At 35.4% G+C, this 14,188-nt stretch overlaps 1 protein-coding gene across 10 annotated transcripts in view; it reads right to left on the minus strand.

Moving 5' to 3' along the window:
* The window catches only part of SETDB2 (SET domain bifurcated histone lysine methyltransferase 2), a 70,819-nt gene that overhangs the window by 32,795 nt on the left and 23,836 nt on the right, over positions 1-14,188 (minus strand). For 9 of the 10 annotated variants that reach the window (XM_032294608.1, XM_032294609.1, XM_032294606.1 and 6 more), the window contains 3 exons: positions 10,729-10,854; positions 9,691-9,756; positions 4,800-4,896 (listed from right to left, as the gene is read on the minus strand). In XM_032294608.1, the coding sequence (XP_032150499.1) occupies positions 4,800-4,896; positions 9,691-9,756; positions 10,729-10,854 (289 nt within the window). Of the gene's footprint in view, positions 1-4,279; positions 4,357-4,799; positions 4,897-9,690; positions 9,757-10,728; positions 10,855-14,188 lie in introns of those variants that run through there. The other variant, XM_032294614.1, reaches the window with a different exon arrangement.

Raw genomic sequence — 14,188 nt, forward strand, 5'->3', positions numbered from 1 at the left:
GCCCAGAAATAAAACCAATTCTATGTACAGTATTGTAAACCTAGTCATTGATTAAAAGTGCTAGAGGTAAACACAGGATAAGGAGTAAGCATGGTTATCCACGGCTGTCTGGACCTGCATGCCAGCCTCTGGGTAAGGAATTCTCAGTTTGCATATGGTTTGACAATTGCTCTGCCATTAGTCACCCTGAATATCAAGGTGGAGCATGGATTAGAGGCTGCCAACTAATTATCTAGCTTTTGGGAAAGCTAACTAAGAAGTCATTCTATCTTCTATGACCATTAAGAGGACGTTTTAAAACATAAATGTAAACTTAACATAAACGTAAACATTTTAAAACATAAATGTATTCATCTTAAAGACTGCAGTAGGTAAATTTGTTATTTTGCTTAGTCTCTTCTTTGGTCATCCTCTTCTGAAAAACAAGTATATTAATTTCAGTGTACTCAAAGATGTTAGCACTTGTATACATACTGAGCTATTTACTCTGTCTCTTTAAAGAATTTAAATTAAGATATTAAAAAATATAGTTGGGTATGGTGGCTCACGCCTGTAATCCCAGCACTGTGGGAGGCTGAGGCAGGACTGATCGAGCCCAGGAGATCAAGACCAGGCTGGGCAACATGGCTAGACCCTGTCTCTCTATTAAAAAAAAAAAAAAAAAAATTAGCTAGATACATGTCTCATGAGATAACACTTGCACTAGAAGGTTAGAGTTTAGCTGGAGCAGCTATGTTTGGTCATGTGAGAAAAGAAGAAACCTACTGGTAACAGATGGAGAGAAGTAGAGTTGAGTAGGTCAACCCTAACCTTAGGTACCGACTTTCCAGTTCCAATTCTAGTGTCCATATGGCCTGGTATGTTACATTTTCTGTTCTTCAAGACCAATTTTATTTACATATATGTGTGTATGTATGTGTAGGTACATGTGTGTATATGTATTTTTTTAAAAATAGTCTTTTGGGTTTGTGTGCATGTTATGTAAAAAGCCATATATAATGGATTAAATTTACACCTATATCTTTAAGCAGTGGTACAAGCCCACAAGCCCAATGTCATCCCATACGCTGGCCAAAGCTGCACACCTCGTACACCTCTAATAAATTCCACTACTTAAGCTAGCTTGAATAGCTGTGTACTCTTGACAAACCAAAGTATTATTTGATCAAAAAAAAAAAAAAAAAAAAAAAAAAGAACACATTCAGACTTCCTAAAATCACAAAAGTAGGTATCCTTTTAAAAGAATTATCACTGAAGTAATACTTTTGTTTTTACATTTACCTATGTCAAAACTCACTTATATGGAATGGAAATTCAGTTCAACTCAAGAATAAAATACTGGCTGGGCACGGTGGCTCATACCTGTAATTCCATCACCTTGGGAAGCTGAGGCGGGAGGATTGCTTGAGACCAGGAGTTTACAACCTGCCTGGGCAACATAGTGAGATCACATATCTACAAAAAAAATTTTTTTTAATTATCTAGGTGAGGTGGTATGTACCTGTGGTCCCAGCTACTTGAGAGGGTGAGGTGGGAGGATCACTTGAGCTTAGAGGGTCAAGGCTATAGTGAGCTGTGACTATGTGCCAATGCAGTCTACCCTGAGAGACAGAGTGAGACCCTGCTGTCTCAAAAAAAAAAAAAAATCCCACAAAAAACACTGAAAGCCTGAAGCCTGTGTCCTAATAGACCCAAGATTTCATCCTAGGGTTTGCCATTGATAGTTTATATAATCTTTTTTTGAAATAGGGTCTCACTGTGTCACCCAAGCTGGAGTGCATGGACACAATCAATGCTCACTGTAGCCTTGACCTTCCAGACTCAGGTGATACACCTCAACCTCTCAAGTAGCTGGGACCACAGGCATGTGCCACCATGCCCAGCTAATCTTTGTTATTTTTTTTTGTAGAGAAGGAGTTTTGCCATGTTGCCCAGGCTAGTCTAGAATTCTTGGGCTCAAGTGCTTCTCCCTCCTTAACCTCCCAAAGTGCCGGGATTACAGGTGTGAACCACCATGTGCAGCCTAATCTTGAGGCCTGGGGCTGGGGCTGTAGGTATGTATGTACCTACACAAACATACACATATACATATATATATATATATACACACACACACACGTGTGTGTGTGTGTATATATATATATATATATATATATATATAAAATCCCTGGCTTCAGTTATTGACCTTTTAGTTTACCAGGCAGCCTATGTGACCACTGGCCTGCCAAAAGGGTTTAAGTACTGAAAGCAAAATAAGCAATAAACTTCTGACCTTCAGAGGAAATATAAAAAGAATTATTTAAACATAAAAATGAATGATTTCATTATTTAAACATAATGAATGAATTATTCAGTTAATTATTCATTATTTAAACATAATGAATGAATGAATTACTTAAACAAGAATTAAATGCCTCCTTGGATTCTTAATGGCAAAGGAAGAAAATCTTAAGCCTAATAAGACATGCCCCTTCATCTGAAAAGATCTAAGAAAGCTCAACCCAAAGTTAGGTATAATCTCATAAAAAAGCCTCTGAGTGTCGATACATGGCGAGAGAGATGGGAGATTCTTAAGGAAATGAAATTCTGATTACATAATCACAAACAGTCCCAAAGAGATGAGAAAACAGTTAAAGAAACCAACTCAATTTTTCTGGGAACCTCAGATTTAACTATACATACAAAAGAAGACAACTAATTATGAATACAAAACATTGGTATGAACCTGTAAGAAAAGCATCACAAAAGCTTAAGCCTAGTAAGAACTGAGGTTTCCAAAAATGCTAGTAAAACAACAATAACAACAAAAACTAAAGCTATGCTTAGAACAAGAAAATAATCTGTTAGGAGAAAGATAAGGTTAACTGATAACAAAGAGACGAAAGAGTTCCTCAAAAACAATTCTGCCTTTGTCTTTTCCATCTGTAAGTATGGCTCTCAGGAGAGAAACTGAAGTCTGTGACAGTTAAAGAGGGTACTAGAACTCAAGTTTATTTAAGCATACAGAAGACTCTACAAATTAAATCTCAAGGTCTTGAAAAAAAAACTTCAAATACAAAAAAATTAAAAATTAAACAATGCTGCCCTGATTTTTTTTTTCTTTGACCACTTATCCTCAAGTTCTAGCTGCCCTGATTTTCAAAAAGGGAAGGAGGACAGGCTATATAGAAAATACAGAAATGTTAGCTTAACATTGGTCTCTTAAAAATTTCTAGAAGAAGGCATCAAGTGTGTGACTTCTAAATATTTGGAATTTAAAAAGCCAACACTAGGTGCTGAGTTAACAAGTACGTGAGAAAAATTCAAATTAACTGAATTTTCTTTTTTGACAACATTTTCAATAAGTCTGAATAATGTCTGGCAATGGCAAAGAAACCTATGGCAGTGAACCTTGCTTTTTACATGACCACCTTGTAGTGAGAAGTGTAGGCGAGACAACAGTAGAAGTAAATTCACAGTTGCTTCAAGAGTTCTTTCTGAAGTGTAATAAAAACAGTGTCTAGTAGTGAGATAGTCACAAGGTTTTTATCTTTGGTCATGTCCCAGTCAATATTGTTTTCAGTGACCATAACGAAGATTAGGAAGCTTATTTATTTATATAAGATAAGCTAAAAGGGACAAAAAAATTCAAAAATTCAATAAGATTCTGCTAAGTTGGTAGAATGAACTTAAACCAAAAAAGGATACTTCACAGGAATAACCACTCCTGCATTTAAGTTTAAAATATAATGTCTAAATATATAGATAACTGTTTGTGGAGACAGCTTGTTTGGTGGTAATTTATATGAAAAAGAATTTTATATTTTAGCGATTTAGACTGAGTGAATTTGTTCTTAAGAACTTATAAAATTTCATACTGTATATTTGAAGGTCAGAATTTCTAGAAAAAAATTGTTTTGTGAGCTACTGAAATGGCCAATTAATGAGCTAAAGTGTGAACTTAGCTTTCTCTGAGAGCATTTTAATGTAATTTTATGGGTCTTTTGAGACCCACTCAAACTGCAATAACATCTCTAATATTTGTAAATCCAAATCATATAAAACAGTTGTCTATCTACAACTCTCACAGACACAAAAATCAAAAAAAGAATTCAATATTGAGATTTTTTGGGGGGTCAATTTAATATTGATCTGAAAGAACAAATGAAATTAGGGTAACAAAATTAAAGAACTTTCTTTCTAAAGATATCTTTTTTTGTTTTTTGAAAGAAACCATGTTCTCTGATCTAGAGAACTTTCAGAAACTTCCCTTCCTTGAAGGCTTAGGCACAGACATTACCTACTAAAAATAAAGGCTACGTGTCAGAGTATCAGATTCACTCTTCTGCAATTCTCCTTTATGCCATGGAATCTTTACTGAAAGTAATGATAAAATGAGAAACAGAAGGTCAGAAAAATTTAATCTATTCTCATAAACTTTTTGACACTATTTGAGAGCTGTCAAGCATTTGAAAACTCAACTGATACTGAAATACTCTGACACTTTTAAATTCTCCAAATAATCTAAGCCCTAAAAACAAAAAACACACCACTTGGTAGATTTCAGTGTATTAATAAAATATACAAAGACACCTTAAGCTAAACTTTATAAAAAGACTTGATTAGCTAGGAATATTATATAACATATTAAGAGACTCATGAAATTCTATCCTACCATAAAATATTAAAATTTACAACTTTTAAAGCTTTAATGGGAAAAAAAATCTTATTTTGTCTATCTATTCTAATGCCAAATTATTTATAAAGAAGGAATCTCTAGGAGCAAAAGCATTAATAACATAAATAATTAATATACATACAGAAATGTACAGTCTTCGGGAAAGGAGTTTTCATATGATGTGGAGGGAAATGCATTGGATCTGTTTTCCTGTTCATTCTGAATCACAGGCATATGATCTACACAAAAAAATACAAATGTGAGCAATAAATATACCAAGTTAAAAACTATTTGCTGTAAGTACCAAGGAATATGTTAATTGCCCATATGGAGCCCTAAAATTTGCAAACATATTAAAGTTTCAAGACTGAGACAAAATATTAGGTGTCAATATTTTCAAAAATATTAATATAATATGATAAAACACGGAGGACAGAAAATGTTTCTACCGTAGAGACTCTAGTTTGGCCCGAACTTGATTTGAAGTTTAACCAATCTTAAAGGTGGACACTGAGCATCCCTACTTCTGCATGCAAAAATCACATTAATTCTTAAAGGCTCTATAAAAGTGATTTAACAAATCACTAATTTTTTTTTTATTATCTGTAGAGATGAGGTCTCATTATGCTGCCCAGGTTGGTTTCAAATTCCTGGCCTCAACTGATCCTCCCCACTTGGCCTCTTAAAGTACTTAGATTACAGGCCTGAGCCTGTAATCCAGCCCACATTAAACTTTCTTGCCAAAAGGTTTTTAATTCTTAAATTTGCCAACAATGTCAATTACATAACTCTCTCCAACTGTTTTCTTAAAAACACTTCACCACTAGCAAATATACTTTTATCTTGATATATTTGTTACATTTCAGATGGACAAACTATATGAAAATATGAAATTATATTCAGTATATCTATTGATAAAATTATTACCTTATTAAAAGACCCCAAGCAAAAACCAACTTACTTTTTGTGGAAAAAAAGTTTCTTCAGAAAGAAAAAAAATGTTTAGAATTAGTTACTTGTTACCACTTTTCTTGGTAACAAGGCTCTCTCCTGCAAAACTAAATGTAATCCCTTAAGGATTGTCTAGATGACATATAGTAGCATAAAGATTATTTTGAACTGACAACATCTGAGAATGAACAAATACAGGAAGAGGCATTCTTTGGAGTTCCCTTATCTGTCTAAAAATAGACCCTCAGGAAAAAGAACTCAATTGTCATAAATCCCCCCCTCAGAAGTTTCATCAACTGGGAATGATTTCGTCTTATCAGGGAGAGCAGATGAAGCCAGTACTATACTCAGACAGACACTGTTAAAAACTTCCTACTTATTCTCCTAGGACCCATTTATCTTTGAAGTCATTTGTTGTAGGAAATAAGAATAAATAAAAGGTTCCTCTTCAAAGCTTTCCTCTTAGTTCATTATGAATAAATAATAGTTTCTTCAAAGATTAATTTATGTTAAAGCTTTTGCTTTAAAGTAGCTGTTAGTCATAATGAAGAAAATATGTGTATCCAGTGTTCTTAGTTCACATACTTTAGCCAAGATATTTGCCCTGACATGCCTGGAAGTCTTAGGTCATAGTTTATTTCCCTCCCTTATTTGGAAATGTTATTGCTTCTCTAAGCATTCCTCAAGTTACTTCCTCTTGTCCTTTGTCCTCCTCTGCCTTTACCTCTTTAGAAAAGTTTTAAGTTGTTGGACAACTGGGTGCAGCCTAGACTGTGAAGTCCAGTTCCAGCCAATGGAATGAGGACATAGCAGTAGGGCGGATGTGTTAGATATAAATGGCCCTGCCTCCTTTGTTCAGGGTGTTCTTGTGTCAAGACGGCCAGTGGGAGTACCCTTTCTGCAGAAAGCAAAGTTGCTTTGCTGAGAAAGTTAAATTTATATTCGAGTGCTACTTCTTTTGTGGCACCAAAAATTCACATATAACATTTGTTCTTTCCAGAAGTGCCTCTCTGCCCCATCTCTTTCATGTACTAGGGTAGTGTAATGCACTCTCAAATCTCACCACTGCTTTGGGCATTCACTTCTTTCTGTGATGCTCCTGTGCATATAAAATTAAAAATTAACACATCTTTATGTCTCTTCTCCTGGTAATCGTCTTCCATCTTTCATTACAGCCCTCATCCCAACTACTGAGATATTTTTTTCTCCCCTACAATTCTCAGTGTTACTGAAGGATACTGTAAAAGGGAGACTGTTTTCTTCGAGAAACTACTCTTCCAAAGCTGTTTAAGCAGAGTAGATGGCAATATTATAAACATTATAAAATAATTGCAAACCTTCTTAGAAGGCCGAGAAGTTTTGTAAAAGCTTCAGGAAAGAATGGGCCGAAGGCAGCTAGTTCCTTTATCTCGAAGCTTGAAGCATAAAGCAGTTAACAAGAGAATGCAAAATAATTTATCTAAACGGCTTATTGTCCCAAAACCAACCTTTGCCCATCCATCCTTGACTGCCTTCTACTCAGTCAGCAGAAGTTTATCATCCACAGTGTTTGCTTTAAACCTCAGAACTTCGTCTTTAATCTTCACCCTCTAGTAGTGTTAACTCAAAGCCTTTGTCATTAAATATGTGCTAAATAAAAGACAAGAAACCCAGTGTGTTGAGGCCAGCAACTGTTAACTCCTTCAAGTGATTAGCCACAGACACCCCTAGCCCACTCTTTCACTGTATTCTGTGTCTGAGTGAGTTTATTCATCCATCATGGGGGTTGCCTGTCAGACCCTGACACAAAGCTATACTGTAGCTTATGAAATTGAGAATTCTTTTGAATACCAAAAGGTTTACTTAAAATAGCCAGTGATGCTAGTCTTATATTTTCAGAAATTTAAAAGTCTTAAGGCTCCAAATTATAAAAGACAAAAATTATTAAAATTGACAACAGTATTAATAAAAATCTAGTAAATACTGTACTTCCTCCAAACTTCAGTAAATGTGTGATAGACTAAGATTTATGGAATGCTGATTGATTCTGTTAAAATAGCTGCTAAATTTTTCTTTTTACAGTCTTAGTACATGTAACATCATAAGAAATATATATTTGAGGCCGGGCGCTATGGCTCAAGCCTATAATTCCAGCACTTTGGGAGGTCAAGGCAGGAGGATCACAAGGTCAAGAGATCAAGACCATCCTGGCCAACATGGTGAAACCCCGTCTCTACTAAAAATACAAAAATTAGCTGGGTGTGGTGTCATGCACCTGTAGTCCCAGCTACTGGGGAGGCTGAGGCAGGAGAATAGCTTGAAGCCCAGAGGCAGAGTTTACAGTGAGCTGAGATCCCGCCACTGTACTCCAGCCTGGCAACAGAGTGAGACTCTGTCTTGAAAAAAAAAAAAAAGGAATATGTATTTGGTTTCTGCCCTGCCCTGGCTCCTGACATAATTACTAAAACCCTTAAAATTTTGAGTGACAGGTATAAGATGAGCATTTGACTTAGTCCCAGTTCCTGACATAAGAGCTACTGAGACCCATGGAATCCCCAGGAGTGGTAAGAGTGTCTTCTGTATGCTAATGAGATTACTGGTGAGACATGAGGTGCCCCCAGACAGCTTCAGAATGGGGGCTGGTAAGACCAAGGCACTTCTGACAAAGGCATGGTTAGAATTGGAACTTTCATCCCTACCATCTCCACCCCTATATTCAGGGAAGAGAAAGAGGCAGCTTGAGCAAATCACCAATGGGCTGATGATTGAATCATGCCTATGTAATGAGACCTCCATAAAACCCCTGAACAACAGGGTTCAGAGAGCTTTCAGGCTGGTGAATGCTTCTACATACTGGAAGGGTGGTATACCCCAAAACTCCACAGGGACAGAAGCTCCTGTACTCAGGCCCTTCCAGACTTTGCCCTGTGTACCTCTTCATCTGGCTATTCATCTGTATCCTTTATAGTATTCTTTATAATAAACTGGTGCTTCTGTGAGTTCTATAAGCCATTATAGCACATCATGGAATCTGAGGAGGGGGTTGTAGGAATCTCTGATTTGTAGCCAACTCAGTCAGAAGTACAGGAGGAGGATCAGGGATTGTGACCAATGCCTGAAGTGGGAGCAAGTTGGTGGGACTGAGACCTTAATCCATGGGATCTGTGCTAACTCTGGATAGTAGTTAGTGTCAGAACTGAATTAAATTTTAGGACACAACATCCATTGGTGTCCACAGAGTACTGGAGAATTGTGTGGCATGGAAAACCCACATTTGGTATCAGAAGTTTTGTGAGAGCCGGGCACGGTGGCTCAAGCCTGTAATCCCAGCACTTTGGGAGGCTGAGGCGGGTGGATCACGAGGTCAAGAGATCGAGACCATCCTGGTCAACATGGTGAAACCCCGTCTCTACTAAAACTACAAAAAATTAGCTGGGCATGGTGGCACGTGTCTGTAGTCCCAGCTACTCAGGAGGCTGAGGCAGGAGAATTGCCTGAACCCAGGAGGCGGAGGTTGCGGTGAGCCGAGATCGCGCCATTGCACTCCAGCCTGGGTAAAAAAAAAAAAAAACTGCCTCCAAAAAAAAAAAAAAAAAAAAAAAAAAAAAAAAAAGTTTTGTGAGAAGAGAAACAGTTTTTCTTTAATACATTATCTTTGATCTTTCTAAATTGATTTAGTTGTTAGAGCTTGGAAGACTGATGGTCTAAAAGCAATCTAGAAATAAAAGATTTACCCCCCAACTTAACTATACGAGAATATACCTTTCAAATACTGTTCTTAACAGAAAGTGGATATACAGTGTTAGAATTCTATTTGCGCTCTTTATATGAGAAAGTCCTTTTTTCCCCAAACACAACACACATTTGTTAATTCTTTCCCTAGGATGCTTAGCTGGGTGTGCATTTACTATCTCTAGATGGGTAGGACTTTTCATTTAATAGAGAAAACTGATTTACGTAACTTAGAGATGTGGATCTTAGATTTTATTTTAAATTATCTTTAATTAGCTTGACATATTAAGGCTATCCCGCTTCACGGCAAAAAAAAAAAAAAAAAAAAAAAATCAGAGAATTCTATAGATTGGGAATAGAGATGTACATACCCTTTATTGATGTTGAACTGTTACTTATAGTTGCTTCATTCACCAGAATCATTGCTTGGCTATATTCTGTTAAAGAAAGAAAAACAGTATCACCATTACCTTTATTCATGGTGCTAGCTACTGTGCTAAACAATTTACATATTTTATCTCATTTAATCTTCACTACTCCTCTAAGAGGTTAATAGGAATATCTGCATTAGAGACAAAAGAAACTGAGGCTTAGAGGTTAAGCTATTTATTCCAGTACTTTCAGCTAGGAAGTAGTACAACTGGATTTGAATCTAGATTTATCTGACTTATGAAGGATTGAGAAGGAACATTAAAATGAAAAACAGTGCCAATTTTTTTGATAAACACATAACAGATTAATGTCATAAGAACATCCAGAAATTAAAAATAATCTGGAGAAAAATTTGCTTCAAAACCATATGTCCTGATGGAGTGAAGGAGGATTCCATCTTAAATTCTTACGTTCTACAACCAACCTGGATTGATGACAAACAAATAGAAAAAATAAAAACTTGAAAGATCTGAACTAATTGCCTATGTAGAACACAAATTTTGCTTTCAGAAGACTGGTAGAGTAAGTTCTGTTTAAAGCAGGTAAAATAAAGTTATATGTATATTTACACATACATATGAAATTGTTGTCTCTGAATGTGGATTCTGAATTCAGTTGTCTCTGAATGTGGAGTGATAACTTTTCTTGTTATTTTTTTCTATAAGTGCCAATGTTATAGGAGCAGATATTACTTTTGTAATATTCCTCTAAAAAAAAAAAAAGATAAACGGGGAAAAAAAGTAGCTTGAGGTAAAAGAAATAAATCAGCAGGTATTATTCACAAGTAATTATATCCATTTACTTTGACAAATAGCAACATTGGAAATAGAATGATACTGTACTGCCAGAGAGAAATATCTAGTATTAAACATATTCACTTACTTTTACAAATAGCAACATTGGAAATAGAATGATACTGTACTGCCAGAGAGAAATATCTAGTATTAAACATATTCAAAGTTTTTATTGCTTCATACCTTTATTGGTGGCAGACCCATTTTTGATCTTTTGTTTCAGTGACTGCAGCACATTCTGTACTTGTTCAAATATGAAGTCCACTTTTCCATCATCTTCTAGCTCCATCCAGAAAGTTTTTGCATCACCTAAAATAAAAATAAGTGACTAGCCTAAGAGTTTAATAGAAAAATACTGTAATTTACCTAAGGGACATGTTATAGAACAATCTACTTGTTTTCTAAATAAGATCAAGACTCAACTGGTCTATCATTTTCCTTGAGGAAAAAGATTTTAGTAATGTTTCCTTACAAAGAGCTAGAAACAATATGATCTAAGTATCTCACCCATTTCTGTTAATTGTTAAATATATATTGAAAATTTGAGTGACACTATTTCTTGACTAGAAAACAGAAGGAAGACTTCACTCGAGTGGTTGTGGGGTATATGTATAGACTATACAAGCACTTTTACAAGTCTTAGGGATATAACCTCCACTGAGTTGATTTCAGAATGAGACATCTCAATGGCTGCTGAAATAACTAAAAGTCCAACAATATTGTTGTTTTAGTCTTCTATGTGTTTAACTAAATGAAGCAAATTAATGTTTAAAGTTTTACAGATAAAGTTATATAGATTAGTCAACCTTTCTGATGCCCAGTAAACTAATACTTTAAAATTCTCCTAAAGAAACAATCCTTTCAAAATTTAAAATAGGAGAAAAACAATTATAATAAATTGGCAAAAGCTAAATTTCAAATGTCATGTTTAAAAGTAACAAAAAATACCTAAAATGCTAAGCATAATTCACTTATACAATGTTACAATGTTTAAAATTATTTAAAATTAACTAATAGGGCCTTAAGCAAAGGAAAAACATAGTAATAATTGCATTTTAGGAAGATCACTGGAGTAGGCATAGGTAGGATTAATGAGCAGAGAGCCCAGATGGTTTACAAAAAATACATTTTCCTTAACACAAATTAAACCCAGAACCTCCAGGTTTTGCAAAGGGAGAATCTGCATAATGGGCTTAGGTATCAAAGTCTCAGTTTCTGCTGGGAAAGTCACCTTTCCCAAGGGGGACTTCAGGCTAATTAGTGCTGCTGCCAACATAGTGGCCTCCAGAGAGGTGTTGTTTTCCTACTAATACTCTGACCTGATGTAAGACTAAGCTTACTTTCAATTCCCCATAGCACAGCTCAAACAAGATTTCAAGATTTTAAACAAGAGCAACGTGAGAGGACATAGCGAGACTTCATCACTACAAAAGTCAGCCAGGAGAGGTGGTACTTGCTTGTAGTCCCAGCTACTCAGGAGACTGAGGTGAAAGGATTGCTTGAGCCCAGGAGTTCGAGGCAGCAGTGGGCAAAAGGAATTAATCTTTCATTGTAGAATTTTAGAAAACAATCAGCTTAATGAGCAAAATATTTTGTGAAGCAGGGCTTTCTCAGGGTGCCTAAAATCATTAAGTGTTTCACTGATAATCAACAAAAACCACTTCTAGGCAAAATTATTTTTCAAAGCACTTTATAGATTGTTACATTTCCCTTCACAGATAGGAATCAATACTCCTTACTAGGGATTTATCTTTATTAGACGTGGACATTGAGATGTATTTTGAAGTATTTTCAAGTATTTAAAAATAGCTTTTGGTAGCATTAAAGTATTCTGGAATCACATATAATTCTGTCCTAGAGTGAGAAAAAAAGCAGTGATGCTGAAAGACAGCAAACAGGACTCAATGAATTTTTTTTTAAATCATTTAAAATTGTCTTAAAGGCTAGGTGTAGTGGCTTATGCCTGTAATCCCAGGGCTTTGGGAGGCTGAGGCAGGCAGATCATTTGAGGCCAGGAGTTTGAGACCTGCCTGGCCAACACGGAGAAACCCCATCTCTACCAAAAATACAAAAAAGTTAGCTAGGCATGGTGGCACATGCCTGTGGTCCCAGCTATTTGGGAGGCTGTGGCATGAGAACTGCTTGAACCTAGGAGGCAGGGGTTACAGTGAGCCGAGATTGTGCCACTGTACTTCAGCCTAGGCAACAGACCAAGACTCTTTCTCAAAAAAAAAAAAAAAAGTCTTAGAAATGCTAATACATGCTACTAAATTATTCTGGTAGGAAATACTTAAAATGAATTATTTAAAAAGTACACAGAGTAAATACTCGATCTTGGAACTGATTAATAAAAAGGACATTAGTAACATAATTTAAAAAAACAAAGCCAATCAAAGAAAATACTGAAACAATCTGCTTCTACAATAAATGAATGCAACTAAGCAATTCATATTTATTTGTTCTGAGTTTTAAATAAATGTATTATTCCTTGTAACATCCTTATTATCTCATATTGCTAGGTTTAATTATCATTAAAATGGCCACTTGTTCCTAATGTTTTCTTTCTTGATCATTTTTCTTTGTCTTCTTGCTATGGAAGCCTTTAACCACAGTAATATTTAGAAAAGAGGTAACCAAACTTTCTGACAAATGAAACTAATAGATCCAGTAAACAAGCTTCTGTGCACAAAGAGACTAAAGGAGTAACACAAGAAACATTTGGGTGACTTTGGTTTCGACTGCAGACATAGTTACTACAATATAAACAATTTAATTTCTTGCTCCTGATCTCCACTTCTTTGTGCATTGTATGCATGCTCAGCACTATAACCTAAAACTGTAAATATTTCAGTATATTTTACTAGAAGATATTTACAAGGAATACTGGAGCAGGTACTTGAATTGAAGATCAATTCAGGATACTAATATTGCTGCTATTTGCCTCCAGAAATGAAGAATATCATCTGATAACTTCATCATCTGTTCAAACTTTTTTATTTAGCCAGTTATGACTATTCACTGCAAGACCATGAAGCAAGACGTATAGCAGTCTTGTAATGAAGGAAGCCAATTAAATGGTATAGTTATACTATGTCTACCAATCTCACTTTAGACAGTCTTTGTAAACAGATAATGCTCATGAATACTGATCTAAATTCATTTACTAGATGAGTATTTATAAAATACTTACCAAATACATTAATAATGAGCTCAGAACACAGAAACATATATACTAAGTAGCTTTAGGGTATTGGTCTAGAGGAACTCTAAGGTATCTTTGAGCCTGTGATTAGCAAAATGTGATCTGTGGACCCATAGGACTCACCAAATCATTTCAGAGAATACATAAGGACAAACTATTTAAAAAATGAAGGACTATTTGAAAATTTTAAAAAATTAGGACAAACTACTTAAAAAATTAGGACATTTGCTGTTTCTATTGTAGTGACATCAACTGACAGTACAAAGGCATTGGTGAGTAAAACTGCTAGTGTCTTAACGTGAATCAAACCATCAGTAAGTCATTGTGATCTTCACCACCAATTTCATCTGAGAATATCTTTAATGAAACAAATGATTACAATCATTTGTACAGCCATTATAGTATAATGGCTGTCTCAAGGAAAAATACTAGTGGGATTGT

The sequence above is a fragment of the Sapajus apella genome, unplaced genomic scaffold (assembly GCF_009761245.1).
Source record: "Sapajus apella isolate SASKATOON/1434 unplaced genomic scaffold, GSC_monkey_1.0 scaffold32, whole genome shotgun sequence".
NCBI lineage: Eukaryota > Metazoa > Chordata > Mammalia > Primates > Cebidae > Sapajus > Sapajus apella.